The 23681-nt window shown below is 36.7% G+C and overlaps 1 protein-coding gene across 2 annotated transcripts in view; it reads right to left on the reverse strand.

The window, feature by feature from the left end:
- Nln (neurolysin) overlaps nt 1-23681 on the reverse strand; it is a 97710-nt gene that overhangs the window by 31036 nt on the left and 42993 nt on the right. For both annotated transcript variants that reach the window (XM_005319558.5, XM_013356103.4), the window contains 5 exons: nt 15670-15777; nt 13326-13428; nt 12514-12674; nt 7830-7965; nt 4868-5234 (listed from right to left, as the gene is read on the reverse strand). In XM_005319558.5, coding sequence (XP_005319615.1) covers nt 4868-5234; nt 7830-7965; nt 12514-12674; nt 13326-13428; nt 15670-15777 — 875 coding nt within the window. The remainder of the gene's footprint in view (nt 1-4867; nt 5235-7829; nt 7966-12513; nt 12675-13325; nt 13429-15669; nt 15778-23681) is intronic.

Here is a 23681-nt window from a genome sequence, read left to right on the forward strand (position 1 = left end):
AAAAAAATCTTCTAGAAAAATAAAGACTTTTCAGACAGATAAAAATTTAAAACACTAGTGTCAATATGCTTGAATGATTAGACCTTTTTTTTTTTTTTTAAAGAGAGAGTGAGGAGAGAGAGAGAGAGAGAATTTTTAATATTTATTTTTTAGTTCTCGGCGGACACAACATCTTTGTTGGTATGTGGTGCTGAGGATTGAACCCGGGCCGCACGCATGCCAGGCCACACGCATGCCAGGCGAGCGCGCTACCGCTTAAGCCACATCCCCAGTCCCATGATTAGACCTTTTTTAAAAAATTTTTTAATAGTTTCTTTTCCTTTTTTTATACTCTACTTTATTTATTATTTTTATGTGGTACTGAGGATCGAACCCCAGTGCCTCACATGTGCTAGGCGAGCACTCTATTGCTGAGCCCCAGCCCCAGCCCCCCCTCTTTTTAAAAGAAGGATAAAAGGTTTATTTTGGGTCATAGTTTTAGACCATGGTTGCTTGATGAGGCTTTATAAACATTATTTATTTATTTATTTTTGTTAATGAGGATTGAATTATTTTACTAATGAGCACATCCCAGAACTTTTAAAATATTGAGACAGGGTCTTGCTAAGTTGCTGAGTTGGACTTGAACTTGCAATCTTCCTATCTCAGTTTTCTGGGTGACTGCGATTAAGGCATGCACTACCATGCTCAGCTCTGAACTGGAAGACATTTTAAATGAAGTTCTTCAGACAGAGGGGATAAGTTACTAGTCCAAAACTTGAATCTACAAAGAAATGAAAAGTTTTAAAATGGAATAGATGAAGATACATGTAAATATATTTATTTTTAGTTTCTCTGAATAATAAATGACTACTTAAAGCAATAACATTAGGAATGTGTTGGGTGTTTATGTAAAAGTACTGTGTAGGCCAACAATGGCATAAATGAGAAGGAGAAATTGGGAATATATCCTTAAGTTCCTTGTATTCCATGTCAGGTGTAGTACAATGTTACTTGAAGACAATTCCCAATTAATCAAAGATGTATATAATAAACCCTACTGTAGCCATTAACAAAATTTTTAAAAGAGATATAAATAATATACCAATTGTGTAAATAAAACCAAACCATAAAAAATCCTTAACTTGGGCTGTGGCTGTGACTCAGTGGTAGCACCCTTGCCTGGCATGTGTGAAGCACGGGGTTTGATTCTTAGCACCACATATAAATAAATAAAATAAAGGTCTATCAACATCTAAAAAAATATTAAAATAAAAGTCCTTAACTAACCTCCAAAAGGCAGAAAAGTGAGGAAAAACTACAGATGGAGGCTGGAAATATCATTTGGACAGCACTCAAGAAGCCCTGGGTTTAATCCCTCTCTGACCACACAATAGTAAAATAAAGTACTGATGGAACATGTAGAAACAACTGTAAAAGTTGGGTGACATGGTACATACCTGTAATCCCAATGACTTGGGAGGCTGAGGCAGGAGAGCACAAGTTTAAAACAAGCCTCAACAACTTAGCAAGGCCCTCTCTCAAAATAAAAAGGGATGGGGATGTAGTTTATAGCTTGAGGCAGAGCACCCCTGTGTTCAATCTTCAGTACCACACACACACAAATAGGGCATAATATTATCATATCAATAATTATATTAAATGTGAATATTCTAAGCATGCAACATAAATCAATTGGTATAAGCACTAATTAAAAGAGATGATACAAGAGGATTAAAAAACAGCAAGCTCAGGGAGCACGGTGGTGCAGACCTGTAATCCGAACTACTTGGGAGTCTGTGGCAGAAGCATCTCAAGTTTGAGGCCAGGCTGGGCAAACTTAAGTTTATCTCAAAATTTAAAAAGATCATGTAAATTGAAGGGAAATCAGTAGAGGAAAGGGAACAAAGGGGTAGGGGAAGAGGGAAAGGAGAAATGCTGGAGAATTATACTGGCCAAATTATATTGTTATACAGTGTGCATGTACAAACATGTAACAACAAATCCCACCATTATATATAACTATAATGCACCAATTAAAAAATATGGAAAAAAGGAAGGATGGGGGGTATATCTCAGGGGTAGAGAGCTTGCCTGGCATGAGAAAGGCCCTGGGTTCAATCCTCAGCACCACACACCCACACACACACACACACAAAAAACAAGCTCCAACTACATATTATCTATATGAGAGGCCTACTTTAAGTAAAAAGTAGACATTTGAACAAGGAATATTAGTCAAGACAACAAGGGACAATATGTAATGATAAAGGAATAAAATTCTAAAAAGTTATAACAATCCTAAAAAAAAGTTTTAAAATACATGAAGCAAAAACTGATAGAACTGAAGAAGAAACAGACAAATCTGCAAAGAAAGAGACTTCCTCTTTCTCTCAGTAATAGAACAGGCAGACCAAATTAAAAAAAAATCAGTGAGGATGAAGATCTTAACAACACTATTGATAAATTTTAACTAGTTGATATTTATAGATCATTCCACCGACAAATACCAAAATAAACATTCTTTTCAAGTGCACATGAAACATTCACCAAGGTTGGTCATAAGATAAATCATAGGAGTTTAAAAGAACTGAATAGATACAAAGTATATCTTCCAATCAAAAAACAAAACAAAAAAAAAACAAAAAAAACAAACCCTAGCTAGAAATAAAGGGAAAGATCTTTAGAAAAATCTCCAATACATAGAACTTAAAGCATACATGTTTATGTTAATGCGTGGGTCAAAGAGAAAAATTACAAGAGATTGGAGAACATACTTTTTTTTTTTTTTTTGGAATGAAAACAAGAGTACAATATACCAAACTGTGTGGGATACAACTTAAAAGTAATGTTGGAACAAACTTTATTACTTATATTAAATGCTTATATAAAAATAGAACTCTGTCAAGGCTGAGCTAGGAGCAACTAGGACACCAGAAGAGAAGGAGGGCAGAGGGAGACAGAACCTATGGACATATACACCAGAAACTGTGCATTGAATTTGTTAAAATTTTCAGCCAGCTCAGCCTCCGTGTGTTCAGTGGCCCGATCAGTGTTCCTGCAAAGATTTTATGTCATGATTTAGAAATGTATAAATAGGCAAATAGAATTTAAAAATCTTTTTAAATGGGAAAATTACAGAATATGGGAATCCTTATTCTGCTAGTTTTATACCTCCTGCTGTATTGTGAAACAATGTATATACCTGGTTTGAGAATGAAATGGGTGTTACTGCAATGGAGAGATAATGGTGAGTAATTTTTCCCAAAAATCTTTGAAGAATTTTTGAAACTTAGCTTGAAATCAGTGATATTTTGAGGAATTTTAATCTTTCTTTTTAAAAAATATGGATTAATTTAATTTCAAATGTTTCCTTATTCCAAGATAAGGCCTTTCCTAATTTTATTTATAAAATTATGCTGACTAATAAAAGACTTTACCTGGTGATCTTATGTTGAAATAACCATCAGGTTTTTTTGTGTTTGTTTTGTTTGAGAATCTCAGTATTGATGAATAAAAACAGAAATGTGATTTAAAGAAAGAAACAAATAGTCTTTTAAAAACTTATTCCCACTATCTTTTTTTTTTGGTCTGACAAATGAAACAAGTTAATTTCTCTCACTGTTATTAAGGGAGAATGTAAGGGGATAGGAAATAAATATTAATATGGTCACTACCCTCACCAAAGATTACTCTCTGGTATCGATACCAAAGTGCTGGCAGCAGTGACCAGATTTCTCAGATCAAAAGAAACCAATTCTGTCTCAGAGAGACAGCAGGATGAGGTAGCAAGAATTATTATACTGACACTGGAGAGATTATTGGGATAGTGATAGGAGATTCCAATGTTGGAGGTTTACCACTCAAAGAATTCTTCACTTAAAACTGTATTTGGACACTTTTTAATTAAAAGTAGACCCATCTACAATTGACATGGTTTTATTTTTAGGTCACATCATGAGTGAAAGTAAATCCATAAAGCTCTGGGATAATCTAGATGCAAAAGGACACCTCTGCTTGCCAACTGGATGGCACAGGTACCCAGCCCCAGTCAGTCAGTGGACTACAAATTTATATGTTAGTGAACTAGAGGGATGCTACAATTTCCTTTGGTCTATTTAGTAAAATGAATTAGTAATTGTGACAGGTTGGCTTTGTTTTATAAATTCATCTAGGGAGAAAGAGATCTAAAACCTTTGTGTCTGACAGAAGATCGTGGAGTCCATTTGCCATATGTTAAAAAAATGATGATAATGTTTTACATTCTTATCACAGATTGACAGCTGGGCCGGGCAATTTGCATATGTAGTCCTTAATGCACAAACAACTCTGTAAAGGGATTATCAGTTCTCTACTAGAAGCAAAGTGTCAATGAGTTTATGTCATTCAAGCATTCAAACTCAAGTTAATTGACTACAAAGATTTTGCTATTCCTCCTATTTTTGTGCTGCCTCCTAGCCAGACTGAAGGGAGTGGTCATATATTTAAGAGGATTGGTAGACAGATTACCCAAATAATACAACATCTTTAGAGTCAATTTTAAATTCAACAAATGCAGTGCACACAATAGATGATGATAGCCCCCAGTATATGTAAAAGCTCTTGTCATATGCTGGGAAGTCTTCCAAATGCTTTGGAGGTAACTAATCAACTTGATTTTTACAATAACCCTACAAAGCAGATGCCACAAGGATTCTCATTTTATCAGATTCTATAATATAAGTAAGAAAACTAAAGCACAGAAAAATTAAGTTACTTGCCCAGTAAGTGATGAAAACCCACATTTTTAACACCTCCACTAAGAATCACTCATGGGAAATGTGGAAGAAGGAGTCTTAAACTGAGTAGTAGCTGAATCCCTAAATTCCAGCAATATGATCCTCAGTACCTTGGATACAGGTCCAAGTAGAACTGTCCCAACACTTCTCCAGTAGCTTTATCCTTCACAGTGTAAAGTGTAACACTTTTATTCCAAACATGAGCATCTGTCACTTGCTCAAAGGAAAGTCCCAACAACTCCTGGTAGATGTTCAGCAACCCTTCAGTGACCACCTCGATGGGGAAGTACTCCTTGAGGGACTCTTGGTCTATGGAGTATTTGAGTTCTTCTGTCTGAGTCATGTAGTAGTGTAGATCCCAGGCATTGATTTTTCCATCGTATTCAAAACCTCTCTCTTTACATTCTTTTTTCTTCAAATTCAAAATAAACTCTCTTTCTGCCTCACCCAAGGGTTTTAATTTACGGCTTAAGTCATCTGTGAAGGAATGGGAAAAGTTAGTGGTCTACTGCTCTCTGGAGCAAGCCCATTCATCCAAACTGCCAATGTGTTAACATGGTGCTAAACATGAGAAATCAGCAAGGAAGGAAGAAGGAAAGCTCTATTATGACAGCAGATTTTACTCCTTAGGGTGATTAATGCTCTCCCTTTTTCCTTGAGCACCACCAAAACCTGACCATGACTTCCTGAGAGCACCAACAAAGGTGAGGTTTACCTCAAAGAACTCTAACTCAAGGATGTAATTCAGGGAGCAAAGTAATAGTGAAACTAAACTCGTGTGCACGATTATTCTTCAGTGAGCTTAAGCTTTTAAGAAAGCCAAGGGAAACAAACCAGATGTGACCTGTGGTCAGTATTATCTAGAAATTGCTCAACATATCTGACAGCCGCAGGTTTAGTTTCTCATTGCCCATTCCTATGAAGGAGGACGATTTGGATAGAGCAATTCTACATTTTAGATGGAGAAACTTCTGGGCACCATGTTTTATTTACTATCTTCAACTATTAACTACTTGTTTTTTATTTGGCTAAATGAGTATGTGCTGCTGTATTTATTTTTCACAGTTTGTTACGTATGTTAAGATAAAAGTATGCTTGGGTTTGCGAGGGACATGGGAGTTTAGAGGTTGCCCCACGCTGTGAGATGGAGGCAGTAGTCTGAGAAACGCCGTGAAGAAAAAGGAGGACACTCAGAGAGGATACAAAGAGATATAGTTTTGATTAGGCCTGTTAAGTTTTAGATCTGAAATGTTGCCCAAAGGCTATGTGCTAAAGGCTTGTTTGCCAGCCTATGGTTCTACAAGGAGGTGGCAAAACCTTTAGGGAGTGGGGGCTAATTGGAGGAAGTAGGTCATGGGGGAAGGCTTTTGAAGGATATATTTTGTACCTAGCCCCTCCCTCTTATGTGTTCTCTTATGTGCTCATTCTCTCTGCCCCCAACCCTTCCTTTCTTTCTGGCTGCCATAAGGTAAGCAGCTTTGTGCCACCTTTCACCATGATGCTCTTCCTTCCTTAAGTTGATTTTCTCAGGTATTTTGTCACAGTGACAGAAAGCTAACTAACACAGCTTGTGAGAGAATATATAAGTGCAGGCAGCAACAGGACAATTCACTTGAGAATAAGCCAATTTCAAATTAGAGGGAAAACAACCCTAAAGGAATTAAGTTAATCAGATGTGTGAAGGAGAATTTCAGCATATGTAGTCACCACTAAAGGAAACTTCAACAAACCTGTTAAGTCCTTGAACCATCCTCTTGTATAACATGCATTGGACTGTATGGCAATTACCTGCTCACATCCCTGTTACATCCACTAGGTAGAAAAACCATTGAAGCAAGGACTTGTCATATGCCTTTCTATATAATCCTACCACTTAGAATGATAATAATCTGTCATGCCCAATACTAGGTAATTATTTCATAAATGTCTCCCCAATTAATAAACTATATAATAATAAATATCATTTGTGGAATACATAATCCATATATGATGGATTTTAACACATATATGGCTGATTTTAACACATCATTCTCCAACCTAATTAATAAAAGGATTTCAAAACAACAATTATTCAATAACATTCCAACAATTTGGAATGTTATTGAAGGTGAATAAAGTTTGAAGGGGTTAGTGGGGAAAGTACAAAAGAAATCATACTATGGTTAATTCAGATTAGAGATATAATAACAAAAAATAATAATATCTTTATTGTATCTGAATTATTCAACCATTTTCACTAAGATGAAAGAGAAAATCATGATGGTTGGAATGGGGACACTAAGACTGAGAGGACAGGTAAGTGAGAGAGTTCCAGAGACTAAATGTCGTGGACATAAGAGCCATGATTTGTATAAGCTTTATGAAAAAATGACTTAAAAAGAATGTGAATATAGCTTTTAGATAATAGTTTTGATGTATATTATTTTATATTACCTTCATACATTGACAAATGGTTTCTGGAGCATAAAATGTTTGCTTTTTAAAATATATGTTGTTTTGGGGCTGGGGATTGTGGCTCAGTGGTAGAGCTCTCGCCTAGAACGTTTGAGGCCCTGGATTTGATCCTCAGCACCACATAAAAAATAAAAGATATTGTGTCCAACTACAACTAAAAAATAAATATTTAACAAAAATATGTGTTGTTTCCATTTATATCATATCTGTCAGTTTATTTCATGCAAATTCATAAGTAGCCAAACTGTAACTACTAAATACCTAGTGGCAGTGAATAAATGCAATGGGCTAACACTCTTTAGATGTCATGTGAGGAATCAGTATAAAAATCTCAAACAACATGCAAGATAGAATGAAGAATAATAGTAATGTCATAATAATAATAGTAATGTCATAGTAACCATGAGAAGCCCCTAGAATAAGTACACTATCTAATAGAAGAGGTGTTCAATGAATTTCTCTTGATTGAATGAAAACCTGGATATCCTCAAAGAAATATTTGATTCAAGACCTTAAGTTCACATGATATAGCAAAAAATCAGGGAAAAAAAAAAAAAGAAATGGAAAACATATAACGTTTTTTTTTTTTTTTTTTTTTAAAGAAGAAAAAGAACTGACCGAGAAAGGTTGTCACATGGCTTGTACTCTTGGCAGTATTCATTTCAAGGACAAAGTCAGCATGTGTATTGTAGCCAAGTAGCTTGGCCACTTGGGCCCTCAGTGGCAGTAGCTGCTGCAGAATGATGGTGTTTTCCTAGGAATAAACAACAGCAAAACCAAAAGATAATAAGTGAACCCAAAGCACTAAAAGAAGAGCTGTTATATTTTGAGGTTTGTAAAACTGTCAAATGTTTTTAAACCATTACTGTGGTAAAACATAAAAAGCATAAAAATTTGCCATTTTAACTACAGATGCATTAGTATGACTACTGTATGTATAGCATGTGGCATTAAAGTATAGATATATGAGTATACATGTATATGTACATATGTATATGTATGTATATACATATACATATATATATGTTCACGGATGTAAAGAAATTGGAACCCTTGTGCTTTGCTGATGAGGACGTAAAGTGGTACAGCTGCTGTGGAAAATTATATTCTTCATAAAATCAAACAAAATTACCATATGATCCACAATTTCACTTCTGAATATATATTATATAAAAGAATTGAAAGCAGAGACTCAAAGAGATATTTCTACACACATTTATAGCAGCATCATTTACAATAGCCAAAAGTGGAAGCAATTCAAGTGTCCACTGACAGATGAATACAAGAACAAAATGTAGCATTTAACACAATGGAATACAATTCAGTCTTAGGAGGACACACTACAACATGGATGAACCTTTAAGATATTATGGTAAGTGAAATATGCCACTCACAAAAAGATACATGATATCATTTATATGAGGTTCCAGAGCAAATTCATAGACACGGAAAGCAGAATGGTTGTTGTCAGCATCCGGGGTCAGAGGAGAATGGGGAGGAGTGTTTAATGAACACAGAGTTTCAGTTAGGGAGCACAGAAAAGTTCTGTGGATGGATGATAATGTAAACACAGTTAATGTCACATGCTATGATCTGAATGTTCCTGTAAAATTTATATGTTGAAAATCTGTGTTGTGATATGAAGAGGAGGGGTCATTTTGGAAGTGACCAAAGACATGAGGGCACTATACTCATGAATGGATTAGTGCCAAATAAAGAGCTGAAGGAACAGGTGTAGGCCATTTTTGCCCTTCTATCATTTGAAGAGCAGCATTCTTCCCCCTTCTCATGTGAGCAGGTGCCAAGAAGCACCCTTCCAGACACTGAAGTCAACATCTTGATCTTGGACTTGTCAGCCTCAAGAACTATGAAAATAAATTTCTTTGTGTTTTTAAATTATCCAATTTGTGGTATTTTGTCATAGCAGTACAAACAGACTAACACACCATAGAACTCAATATTTAAAAATGTTTCAGGGATTTTTTCCCCCAAGTAGATATTACAAATACTTTCTATTTTTGAATTCTCTTAAAAATGTATTGATTTTTTAATAATAAAAGGAAAAGTAAATTCTCCTCGAAGTAAATAAATGTCATAAGAAAACCAATTCTAATAATCAAATCAGCAAATTATTTATGGACTAATTTCTAGGAAGACCTGAGGTCAGATTACCTGGATTCAAAATTTGGTTCCACCACTTACTAGCTGTTTGACCTTGCGCAAATCCTTTGACCTTTCTGAGGCTCAGCTCTCTCATCTTTCACTTTTTTCAACTCATTATAGGGTGAACATGAAGATTCAAATAAGAATATATGTAAAGTACTTAGAAAAATGTCTGACATAAGAGCAAACCCTATATAATTACCTGTTAATAGTATTTTAAAATCTGGAAGCATGGATAAGAGATGTACACATACTATAATTCTAGTTTGAATTATACTAGTTTGAATTCTTCTTTCATCTTTTCATTTCCCCAGATCTTTTCTTCAGATTGCCAAATTTCTTCCAACACCTATTCTCTCATTCTTACTAACAGTTTTTGATAAACACATGGTTACCCAGCTACCCATCCTAAATCTACTTGTGGCCATGCAAAACTTAATGGGACAATGGAATGTAAATGAGATGATGAGTGAAATTTCTAGGTTATCTTTCTCTCTTGTTTTTTTAGTACCGAGGAGTGAACCCAGGGGTACTTAATCACTGAGCCACTTCCCCAGCCCTTTTTATTTTTTATTTTGGGACAGGATCTTGCTAAGTTGCTGAGGGCTTCACTAAGTTGCTGAGGCTGGCTTTGAACTTGCCATCCTCCTGCCTCAGCCTCTTGAGTCACTGGGATTATAGGCATGTATAGGTGGATCATCTCTTTATAAATGCTTGCCTTGCTAGTTGTGAAAGGAAGGTAACAACAATGACTTCAGAAGTCACATACTGAGGATGGCAGTGCGTTACAAAGAAATAAACCTTTAAAAATTGTGGCAAATATATAACGTAAAACATACTATATGTAGGATGTATACTCTATATATTACATATGTTATGTTATATATAAATATATATGTGTATTTCTAGTACTGGGAATTGAACCCAGGATTGCTTTACAACTTAGCTACATTCCCAACCCTTCTTATTTTTTTATTTTGAAATAGGGTCTCACTAAGTTGTCAAGGCTGGCCTTGAACTCGTTTTTAAACCATTACTGTGGTAAAATATAAAAAGCATAAAAATTTGCCATTTTAACTACAGATGCATTGTAGTTAAAAGCATTCCTGCTTCCCTAGCTACTGGTATTACAGGCATGCACCACCACTCCTGGCTGTACTTTAACCATTTTTTAAGTGTCCAATTTCCAATTTAGTGGCATTAATTATATTCATTTATCTGAAACAGAAATGCTATAACCATTAACAAAAACTGCTCAGGGTTGCTTCTATATTCCCTGGTAACCTCTAATCTACTTTCTGAAAAGAAATAACTTTGATCTTATTTGGGTCACTATGATTTTGATTGACTTCTGTAAAGTTGCTCATCCTACACCTTGACATACAGAGACTAGTGGCAGAAACAGGATGCTGTTATAACAAAATGAAAAATGTACCACAATGGAAGTGAGGGTATAGGCTTCTTCATTCACCAGGCTGGGAAGCTAGTGGTTCTTATTATATCACAAAGAACGTTTGTTAAAACTGTTGTTTGCTATAACGTAGAAGCAAGCCATGCACCTACTAAGTCTTAGCTCCAAATAAACGGTTTGGGAAAACTAACAATGTTGGCATATTTGTTGGTATACACTGCTTTTGAAAGGATCAGATGAGAGAGGTGAGCTCATGTGAGTATTGACCAATTTACAAAAATAAAAGGAAAAGAATTTTGCTAAGGAAGGTTCTGCGGTGGTCTATAATATGAGTTTCAGATGGCTAGAAAAGCCAGTTGCTCTGTTTCTAACATCAGGAGGAGAGAATGTCACTTGGAGTGACTGAATTGCAGAGATTAGTTTGAGCATACTGCCTTCCTTCTTAAGCCTGCTTTTCGAAAGGCTCCAAAGCAGACTCTATTAAATTGAAGAAGAGAAGGATGGACAAAATACACAAGTCAGCATGTAAGATCTGGCAGGAATTATGGTCAAAAGCAATATTTGGTATAGTTATTATGGAAGAAAACAGATGAGAAACTTAAGTTTCTGAAGGAATTTTATTACCAGGATGATATAAGGCCTGGCCTAGTCGTGTGGTTATGTGACTAATAAAGCAACCCTAACTCTTTAAACTGGCACTAGCATACATTTCATACTGGAACTAGCAGTACCCCAAGATATGGTCATGGAAGATAATAGTCACGAAAGAATGCCCTGCAGGCAAAATCTAAGACCATAGAGTACCACTGATAAAGGAATACTCGGAGAAGGCAGACCCAAATAAATCCAAGGAACTTCACCAGAGCATGGAATCCTAATTTCTGCCAAACAGTGTTTTGAGAACTGCTGTGTCTGCTGTTTCTCATTCTTTCCTTTTCCAAATGGGAGGGCTGTATTTATTTATTTATTTATAGCAGGGGTGAGGTGGATAATAAAACGTCTTACTTTCATAGACTGCTAGATCATGAGAAGCTATCTCTAGGAAGAACTATGTGTCCCACAGAGATCTTGATCTTCGAGCTCAAGGCAATAACTGGATGGGAACTGACAATTGGTTCTATGAAAAAAAAAGGGTTTTCATGGTTACTCAAGTAGCTAGAGAAACAGACAATGGTGGAATATGCTAGTTGGCTAAGAATCCATTTCTACTTCCTTTTAATAATAAAACCCTCTAAGCTGAGCAAATGTTTGTCAACAAAAGATTACATCTCAGCTTCCTTTGGATCTAGATACAGCTACAGGATGAAATGTGAATTAATGGGATGTGAATGGAGTTGATGTCAGTTGCTTTTAGGTCCTGGCCTGTACTGTCTTTCTCCCACCTTCTCAACAGGCTGGGGAAAAATCATTTTCAGAAATGATGTTGGAAGTCAATTGTTATAGAAGGAGAGATACCTTACCGGCCTTGTACTGCTGACTTGGGAAAGGAATACAACTTCTAGTTTATGACACCCATTCTATTTTTATCAGAACAATTTAGTCTATGGTCATACAAAGCAGGCTCCATTGAGCCAAACCTAAAGGTCTTATAGTCCTGGGGAATTAGAAGGTGTGATACATACACAAATAGGAATATTGCAGCTGAGCTGAATTCAATATTGGTAAACAAAGCAAACCTCTTCCTTAAAATCTTCTATTAAAAACAAAAGAAAGACAAATGTATAATACCTCTTTGCATCTCGTATTAAAAGCCATTTCCATCTTCCTTCTGGTTTCGGGGACACAACATTTCTTCATGACAGGAAAATAGTGTGGATATTTTAAGGTAATTTTATACTTGTCATCACCTGTCTTTTCTAAACTGTCAATGAAATCATCAGGAAGAGCACCTGCAAAAAATCATTTTCTCATACATCACTTTTTCCACTCATTACTAGTTTATTTAGCATTGGCATGGTGCCGCTAAGTAGCTCTAGGAATTTGGCAGAGTAATTGAAATTCAAGTAAAATATGACAATCCCTATATTATAATTTTGATTTTGTTGGAATGGGAGTGGTGGTGAGAGGCCAGGTGGCTCAGGAGATGGTAATTCAAACTATGAATAGGCTTCAGTGCACTTGAACAGATGGCATTTTCATGAAGAGTAGAAAAAATTAAGCCAAGGAAGACCCAGAACAGAATAAGAGATTAGTTTAAGTGACAATGCAGGGGACACTGCAAGGTAGAAAAAAAGTTCAAGGCTCTGAAGGCTATTAAATACCAGCATAAGTTACTAAAAAAGATTATGGGGAAAAATTATGAAATCTCCTCTGGACTGTCTCTAGAAATAGTTTACATTCTTATTAGCCTAAAGCCTAATTTTGGCTGCTTCAGTTGTGGTTTCTGTAGGAGGAGTGATGGGGATAGGAATTGCATGATTTTTTAAAAGAATATTTTGAACTCTGATTTAAGTTTTCTGTCTGGAAAGCACGGCAATCTGTGAGGTGACATTATTTGCCTAAGTTATATACTTTGATTTAGAAAAATAACAGAATTTTACCAAGTTCAGCCTTGGAAAATACCAGGAAGGTATCATCCTCATTGAGATTTTTGTTAAAGTCAATACATAGCTCACTCATTTTTTTCTTCATCGATTTGATTTCCTGAAATGTAGAAAAATATATATAACATTAACAGTAAAAAGAAACCTTCATTTTTTATCTTCATTGGTTAAATAAGTGTCACTCTTATATGCAGACTGGATTTGGTACCCAACCCTCAGGAAGTACTTTGAGATGTGCTTGGGAAAGCAGGTGCCGGCAGTCTTCTCCCTTATGCCTGTGGATGCAAGAAAGGCAAATTTCGTGGTGCATTACAAATTAATTGTAAATTTGAAGAACTAAACAGATTAATAATTATAATAAGAGTATGTAAAAGTTATAATAAATGTAGTATCTGGTACATTGTGCACACACAATAAATAGATGTTTGATGAATTAATAAATCTAGTAGCCCATCACCAATAAGCATATTTCTAATCTTTTCCAATTCCAATCTTTTAATTTAGTAATCTGGATCTGGTGCTGAAGCAAACCAAGAGAAAAGTACTAAGTAATTAATTCTAAGGTTGCTTTGGAAAAAAGGTAATATCTTAGTTTTACAAAGTATTTGCTAACAAAGGTGATTTATGAACCTTAACATTTGCATCAGAAATATTAGGTGGGAGATCAATAAGCAGGAAAACACAAGGAAAACTGTATTAATCTGTCCCATTCTTCTAACAATGCTACATCAACTGGGAACCTGTTAGAAATGAAGTTTCCTGAGAACCTACGTTAAACCTACTGAAATGCCAACTCTTGAGAGTGGGGTGCTACAACCAGACTTTCAACAAGTCCCATAAGTAATTTCAGTGCACTTTAACTTTGAGACTACTGCCTTAACACATATTGTTCACTTCTTTTCTTAGGATACTTTGTATTTCCAATTTCCCTTCCATCACTCCTCCTTTGATCCTATGTGAAGTTCCAGGGGTGTGTCCTCTACAAAGTTGAATAAACTACTCTATCTTCCTTGTGATGACTTGTTCAAATAACCCAAGCCTGGCATTCCTCTGACTAACATTTGCAGAAAAGTATTAGGTTGGAGATGCAAGGAAGTAATAAGCAATCTATAACAAAAAAATTTTTATTAATGTGTCCCATTCTTTTGACAATGCTAGATAATGAAATTTACTTAAATTACGCTGGTTCTCAAACTGTGGTGTTGATAAGAAGCATCAGTGTCTGATGGGGGATTGAGGATTAGGTCCAAGATACACTGTGGGTTACAAAGACACAAAGGGAGGTTTGATAGGAGCTTCCCAATGTCCTTCTGGATGGGGGAGTTTTCAGTTACTTTAGTAATAAAAGGAAGTCAGCCTTTGGATAACACTAATACTAAAGAAGACAGAGTAGAGGTAAGAAAAATCAGGAGGCACCACTGGTCATCTAGATTCAAATAAACCATGAAGCCCATTTACCTCTGCATCTTCCAGTTACACAAATGACTAAATATCATCTATTTTTTAAAAGGGGATTTTGTTAACTACAACTAAACACATTGTACCCTTATAGTTTTCATACTATAGGACTGAAGGATTGGCTAGGAAGGCAAAGGGTCAGACAAGCAGATCAAGTGCCTTTCTCCTCTAATGAGGATGAAGATGACATAAGGTGATCAAAGGGCACTGAGGTGGCAGAAGGGTACATGTCTCAGTGGTGCCTTTATTTATATCTATCATGATGACATTTGGGCTGGATTTCTTTCAAACTTGTTTCCGGGTCTGCTCTCTAGAAGACTGATCTGGAAATAGATATGAATTATATTTCCTGTCTAAGAAGAATGAGGTTAATTCTGCAGCCAAGTTTAGTTCTGAACCTAGAAGGATTGGCCTTGGACAAAATAAAATTTTGAAAAGCACTTTCCAGCAGCTAATCTCGCTTTATAAAAGGAGCATATATCAATCATAGTATGCTCCATTCCAAAGTGCTGGTTTTAAAACTCTCCATCAATAGAGTTTATTACCAGTGCTCTATCTCTGTATGTCCATGAGAAAGAACATACAAGCCAACTATTAAGATCTCGAACCAACAAAGAATATAAAATAGATCAGGAGAAGTAACCCAACAAACATAAAACAAATAAAACCTGGACAGAATTTAAAAACAATTATTAGTTGTTTGTCAGTCACCATGAGGTTAACAGGAGTTATAGGATTTAAAACATAGAATACCAAACACATTGTAAATGCATCTGTATTATGGGTTATTTTATTACACTCCAACTTCTTCCCTATTTCCTTATTTCTGTTGTATTTTATTTATTCATTTTGTTCCCAGTAAGAAAAAGATACATAAACTCACATTTTGTACTTGTTCTGGAAGATGGAGTCCGTTCCTTTTTCCCATTTTAACTGACTTTTCCAAGTATCGTCTGGCTTCAGGCTTTATCTTTTCCAAATCACAAGTTTCCTGAAATTAATAAGTGTGACAACCATTTCTGTTGCAAGTGCATGGGTAAATTATAAACTATGATGCCAAAGCAAATTTATTCATCATCTCTGTTGAGCTGTGAAGCACCTAGGTGATTATAAGGCAGGCTCTTTTAAAAACATAATTTCTTTTATGCTTCAGTGAGCTTCTGCTCATTTAAAACAGAAAAATTAAATAAATATAAAGCTAACCAGAATTTTGTTGCCTTGCCTCAAAATCAAAGAGTGCCCTTACCACTGGAAGGTGCGATAATAGAAGTATTTGCATAATCTCATTCTGAGCATTCTTTATGACTGAGTAGTCCATTTTTTTTTTAAAAAAACACTTCTTATCACAAATCATCTGGATTTAATTTTCTATCATTTGCTAACCTGGTTCTACTTGAAAGGCAGGAATAGAAAAAATGGAACAAATGCAGAGTAGAACTCTTTTGCCAAAATACCAAACAAGGACAGCTGGATAAAACCCCAGTAAAAGGCTTCCAATACCTCACAAATGCTTTCCTGTCACTTGGCAAGAGAGATCAAGGGACCACAGCAAGCTGCATATGAACAAGTGTCTAGGGAAAATGAGTCAGCACTGCATAGAGAGGGGGAAAGCTGCTGGTGAATTTAAATCTCTATGCAGCAACACAACACTCACCCAAAGAACAAAGGGCCCTGGAGGAGAATGGAAAATTCCTCCAGCTACAGACAGGTAATAAAAAGATCATGTTTCTCCAAAATAGGTGGCAGAACACTCATGGCACATCTGGATGACTGGTCAGTTAGTGGTCCCTAGTAGGAAATGGACTCCAGACAGATTCAGCAGGTGTAATGGATTCAGTCTGGTTAACAGCCAAAGAGTGCCTTCTGTCACTGGGGCTTTGCCGACTTCCCATTGGCTGGATACTCTCTCCATGAAAGACCTGGACTGTTCATCCTTGAGCATTCCTAATTTTCCAGCTAATTAGTCTTTAAAAAGACTGCATTTAGCTTTAGAGGTTGCATTTTAGATTGCTGATGCTAGGGTCCTGCTGCAATAATTACATAATTTTTTAAACACTTTGTTGCAGCAGGTGAATACCGTAGTATTTTAACTGAGGGTACTATTTGAGAGAGCAAACTGTATTTCACTTTGTCCACTAATAAATAATTTATGTTACAGTACTAAAGCACTTACTGTTCATACATTACTCAAAGTTTCCTCTGAGTTTACCCTCAGTGGAGGCAAAGAATAGTTAAGGCTTCTTTTTTCCATAATAACCTCCTTTTGTGTCCCTTTAGAATTTGTGAGCATGCTGGCATGCTTGAAGTTGGAACCCTCCCTAGGTAGTACTGGCATCTACTGAAATCCTAGCATCAAGTGTCCGCAATGGGAAGAAACCCAGAATGTCCAGGGAGATACTGGGTTATGGGCTGGCTCCCTCAGGGATGGCCAGCAGTTCAAATCACAGTGTTCATGCGGATGTGATTAACTTGGATTCATCTGGGCTGGCTTTAATAGCGTCAGGAAGTCTGTTCTCAAGTGTGAGGCATGGCAACAGGAGTCTCTAGACGGTACAATACTGTAAGTTGTACAGCTGGGAGAATCCAGGCGGTAGCAATGTGTGTGGAGGAGGAGGAATCCCCAGTGAGAAGGGCATGGCAAGAGCTAGGCAGGTTGTTAAGGACCCAGGTGAGTAGGTAGAGATGCAGAGCAGAGGGTCAGCCTGTGAGAAGCTGAGGCATGCAGCTGGACACCTACATAGGCTTTTGGGCTCCTGGGCCACATTTCACTCTGAGCTTGGGACAAAGGCTCATCACAAAGCCTCACTAGTTGACATAAGCAGACTTCCAACTCCACAACTGTGCTTGATCATGAGGGGCCCTAACAGTGAGTAGGACTAAACTTGCCTATCTACAGGTATTGAGGCAGCTATTTCAGGAAGCCTGGAAGTATGCTTAGGATTCTCAAAATTCATCGTCTGGATTAAAAGTAAAACTACTTATACTCAAAACAGGTGATTCAGGTACAAACAGGTAGAAGGATATTCTGAGAAAAATTAGCCATGAATTAGGTCCAATTAAAATATGACTAATTAGGGGTTGTGGCTCAGTGGTAGAGCCCTTGCCTAGCTGTGTGAGGCACTGGGTTTGATTCTCAGCATGCATATAAATAAACAAATAAAGGTTCAGTAATGACTACAAAACATTTAAAAAATACAACTGACTAAAATACTCAAATAAAAATTCACAGAAATCATGCTTAACAAAAATCTGACTCAATTATAACCAGACACAGCTTGCTAGTCATACTGAGGTCTCAGGCAATCTCTGGAGGTTTCTGGAAGGAGTGAGGCAGTTCTAAAATGCACTTCTTAAGCACATTCCTGTTCCAGAGCCCATCATGATAACACTCTCCTTTATGATCTCCAGGCAAGGTCAGAATCCCCCTCAGGGATCTTTTAAGAGGGAAATGAAAACACTTCCAGACTGCTTTGCTGTCATACTTTCCTTCCTGAACAAGACTTTCTCCCCTTGAATCTGAACTGGGCCATAGGCTCATGGGGGATGTTTGTCCAGGGAAGGGTAAAGTTCTCTGCAATACTTTTTAAATTTAAACGATCTGACAGTAAACACCCTTATTTTAACTTCTGTGGTGACAAGATTTATTTTCCTTTTAACTTCCTCCTGTCTTAAAGAGCTTTTATGTAAATGTGTTAATATGTTCTGCCTGTCCCCCACCTCATAGGTACGCTTACACGCTCATTTTATAGGCAAGAAAATGAGGTTAAATGATCTTCCCAAGATCACACAGCTTTCTCATGGTAAAAATTGAAGAAAGTAAATTGTTTAAATTCTCAGTTTACTGCTTTTCCCAGTGTGTCACAGGAATCCATGACCATCCTTGAAGCTTTATCACTTGTTAAAACTTCGTAAGAAAAAAAATGAGAATTTCCTTCATTTTCCCCAAATCCTTCCTACCTTTGTCTCCCTGACATTGTCCCTCCCCCACCCTTTTTTTTTGCAAGATCTTCATATTTCCAGTTTCTAATATACACAGGTAAAGACATTATTTTGGTGGGATTTTTCATACTGTGCTTACTATGTATGCAAAGTAGAAATTATAAAGTTGTTGAAGGAACTCTGAAGATTGAGACTGTACCTTCCTCCGACTATCATTTAAAAATGAATTCACAAACTTTGAAATGGCTAAGGAAATATAAAGATATTGGATGGGCTATTGGAGCCTATTTCAAAAGATAAAATAGGGAAATAAGTTGTTTACTTGTTTTATTTGCAGTTCAGTTTCCTTTTTCTTCTGTCCACCCCCCACCCCAATCCATGATATTTATTGTTAGATTTTTATCCTACCACTGCATTCCTGGACTAGAGGGATGCAGAAAAAGATCCTCCCCCTTACTACTGACTCAGTATGCCATCCAGGATTCATGGCTTACATCACAGCCATAGTCTGAGGACACTGAAGTAGGACACCACACTGTAAGAAGACACATTTTATTGGGGGCTAGTTGGATTTTATTCAACATAAATTTACTAAGCTCCTATTGATGTCAGACACTAGGGAAATAAAGCCAAATATTCTTTTTTTTTTTGGTGTTGGGGATTGAACTCAGGGCACTTGATCACTGAGCCACATCCCCAGCCCTGTTTTGTATTTTATTTAGAGACAGGGTCTCACTGAGTGTTTAGTGCCTTGCTTTTGCTGAGGCTGGCTTTGAACTCGCAATCCTCCTGCCTCAGTCTCCTGAGCCACTGGAATTACAGGCATGGACCACCACACCGAATATTCTTGTGGTGCTTTACGTCATAAGAAGGGGTAAAAAAGATCTATTAGGAGATGATGTTAATATCATGTAGGGTAAGAAAAAAAAGATATTAAGTTTGTAGACAAAAATGAGGCACAAAAATGGGGGAACTGGGCCAATGGAGAAGACCATGGTGGTTGATGCTTACATCTGGATCCCTAGGCTTTTAAAGGCCTGACAAAATTACAAGTTTTAGTATATTGATTATGAAGAATGACTACACTTTCAAAACGAAGAAAGTAGGCGGAGAGGAAAGAGGAAAGTGCTAGGGAGTGATATTGGCCAAATTATATTGTCATACTGTATGCATGTATGAATATGTAACAACAAATCCCATCAGTAATGTTCAACTATAATGTACCAACAAAAAAACATGGAAGAAAAAAGAAAGAACAAGAAAAGCATGGTAGATAAAAGGAATTAAATTATAAATAAATATTAGACAGTTTTTCATTTTTTTGGACATAGTTTTAAGGTACTGGCTCTTGTATTTTAATTTGGGACACTGGCCCTCCAGAATTGGTGGAGTAGGAGAGATCACATTCATGCTCCAAGTTGGCCTGGGGGCATATAGTTTAGTGGTAGCACAGCTGCTCAGAATGCCAGAGGCCCTGAGTTTAATCTCCAGCACCACAAAAACAAAACAATAAAACAAAGAAAGCAAGCATCTATACTTAATCCCATGACCTATTCACCAGCATTAACATTAAAACTTCCCCCTTTAAATCTCTAGTTGGCCCACAACTCTGAAAAAAATATAAACAATATTACAAAGGTCATTCTATTTTGCTTCATAATTCAGCCTTTATTTTACCAAAGAATTCCTCTTATGCATTTATTATTTAGTAGTAATAAAATATGCCTGGATTGTTTTATCTGAAGACATGTACATTTTCTCACTAATATAGCTAGAAATTCCATGTATGAAACCTTCTTTGATTTTTGCTTTTTTTTTTTTAACTTAATGATTGAAAAGTCTTTCTGAGATCTGGAAAAATACTAAGACCTATGCCCATAAATGCTGGCTTGACATTTGACCATTTTCAAGCTAACAGGATAAAGAAATCCTTTTTTTCTTTTTCTTTTGGTGGAATTAAATATTCATTTAGTATGTTAATTGTAATGAAATATTTGATATTCACAGATGAATAAACCTATGTATATGGAAGGTATAAGAACAAATTAAATCCATACTTCCCTTAAGATACAGGATATTAACGATGTTGTTGCATTTACTAATATAAACTGGGAATCTATACAAAAGATAAATGTCTTGAATTTTATCATAAACAATTTTCCTGTTTTACCACTTATCTATATAGCATGCTATATGCAGCACACTGCAATTTTTTTCTTTCATTGTTACTGAGATTGAGACATATTTATTGTTCCATGGTTGCTAGTTTCTTAATTTCAATGCTATAAAATATTCCACTGCATAAATGTACCACATTTGGTGTTTTTTTTGATGGACCTTTATTTTATTCATTTATTAATATGTAGTGATAAGGATTAAACCCAGGGCCACACCTGCAAGGCAAGCGCTCTACCACTGAGCTACGGCCCCAGCCCCATGTACCGCATTTGATCGATCCATTTTGTTGTTGATGGAAATCTGGGTTATTTCAGTGTTTTACTGTTATAATGTTGCTATGAACATTTGTCTAATTTTATCTATGAACACATATGGCTAGCCAGCCAGACTGGCGACCTGAGCTGGCTTCACAAGAGCAACTAAGAAAACAGCAAAGAAAGCACACAACACACAGAAATACCTTTTGCTTGCAGGAATCAGGGATGGCTCTCAACCGTAAAGGTCCATTGGAAAAGAGAGAGAAAGCACACCTGAAACCCTAATTATTGAGGGGAAGACACTTGAGAAAGTTCCACCCAAATGAGGCAAGGGATTGGGTTTCAGCGGAGTGTAGCCCAGTGATGCCCACTCCCAGAGCTGTAATTCCTTGCCAAGCAAAGGTGAGGTCCGCCTGCTTTGAAGCCAGTTTCACATATCCATTGCTCAAGGCTCAGTTCCTACATGCTCAGCTCCTGTTTATGGAGACCCCCAAGAATCACACACAAAAGTACCTCTAGGTAAATATTGAGGCAGAGGTGGGGAGATTACAATAGGCTGTAGAGAATTTAAGATCAGCTTTATAATACTAAGGTTTTCTCCAAATTAGTTATTGCAATTTTTAACTAATTACATTTGTCCTAGCAGTGAATGAACATTCCCACTGATCAACATCCATAAAACACTTTGGCATTGTCAGACTTCTTAATTTTTGCCAATTTCATGAGTGAAAAATAGTAACTTATTGAGGTAATTTGCATTTCCCTGATTATTAATCAGGTTGAACATCTTTTCACACATTTAATTGCCATTTGTGCTTCTCCTGAATTATCTCTTCATGTCATCTGTCCATCTTTCTACTGGGATGTCTCTGTTTCTAATTATAGTAGTTCTTTATATATTGTAGAATGATTTACTAGTGCAATGTTTCACAATATTTCTTTTTTTCAGTATTTGTCTTTTCATGTTATGATCAGAAGTTCTTTATTTTAAGGTAATCAAGCATATTAGTCTTGTATGTCACAGTACTTCTCGTGTCTTATTTAAGAAATACATTCCTGTCCAAATATCATAAAAAATCCTATATAAACTTCTAAAAGCTTTAAATTTTATAATTCTAAGATCTTTTTTGGGGGGGGGGAGGGGCGGTGAGTAACCAGGGATTGAACTAAGGGGCACTTGACCACTGAGCCCATCCCCAGCCCTCTTTTGTATTTTAGTTAGAGGCAGGGTCCCACTGAGTTGTTTAGCACCTCGCTTTTGCTGAGGCTAGCTTTGAGCTGGCGATCCTCCTGCCTCAGCCTCCCAAACTGCTGGGACTACAGTCATGCACTACCTTGCCTGGCTTAGAATTCTAAGATCTTAATGCATTAGGAATTCTTTTTCACTTTATCATAAGGAAGAGATCCAAGAGCTCATGTTCCAGCCCCAATTACTGAAGGCCTGTTTTCCAAACCTGCCACCATCTTGTTTCTTACTTTCATTCTATGAACATTTATTAAATCCATCCTTTGTATCAGGCTTTCTGCTGGAGGTTCACAACAGAATCAAACAGAATTGGGTATAAAGGTGAAATCAGATAGCTCTACTGCTATACAGATGTGAAGTAGTATTACTAGTCATGCACTGGTGGGAAGGGGAGGAAGACCACAGCACACTGCTTAGTCTTGTGTTCCACTATGATTTCTTGTATCCACTGAGTCAACAAGTTACTTATTTTGAGAGTTTTAAATCATGACTACAAATTAATTGATACTCCCCAGACTGTGATGTAGTATCCCTTAAATCTGGGACATCACAGTGACTGGTCTTCTGTGCTAGCTTTCCATTGCTATGTCAAAATTTAATCAGCTTATGAGTAGGTAAAATTTATTCTGACCTGTAGTTTCAGAGGTTTCAGTCCATGGTTGCTTGGTTCTATTGTTTTTCTGGGCCTGTGGCAAAGCAGTTTATCATGGTGAAGAGTGCAGTAAATCTATTCACCCCATAGTATCTGGGAGGTAAAGAGGGAGACCGGAAGGGACTACGATACTAATATTCCATTCAAGGGCATGCCCCCGATGACCTAACTTCATTCCATGAGGCCGCATTTCTTAAAGGCTCTACTACTTCTCAATATTGCCACAGGCTGGGGACGAAGCTCTCAACATATGAGACTTTGGAAGAGATTCAAGATCCAAACTATAGCATCATCTAATATAACATGCAGTATATGGCAGAAGTGAAGCAGTTCCTATGTGGTTTCCTGGCACACTGGTGTTGGGGCCCTGATTCTCAAGTACAGAAGTCCTTCTACCCTAATGCAGTCATGTGGAAGGAAGCCCCAATTAACCCACATAAACAGATTACTTGAGTATGTCCCCATGTGATGAACTGAACTTTGTCCTTTCAAAATTAATTTGTTGAAGCCCTAACCCCCAGTGACTCTCTTTGGAGATGGGCTTTTGGGGGGTAATTTAGGTTAAATGAGGTCAAAGGGTGGGTTCTAATTTGAAAAGACTGGTGAAATTATAACAAGAAGAA

The sequence above is a fragment of the Ictidomys tridecemlineatus genome, chromosome 1 (genome assembly GCF_052094955.1).
Source record: "Ictidomys tridecemlineatus isolate mIctTri1 chromosome 1, mIctTri1.hap1, whole genome shotgun sequence".
NCBI classification, from domain to species: domain Eukaryota; kingdom Metazoa; phylum Chordata; class Mammalia; order Rodentia; family Sciuridae; genus Ictidomys; species Ictidomys tridecemlineatus.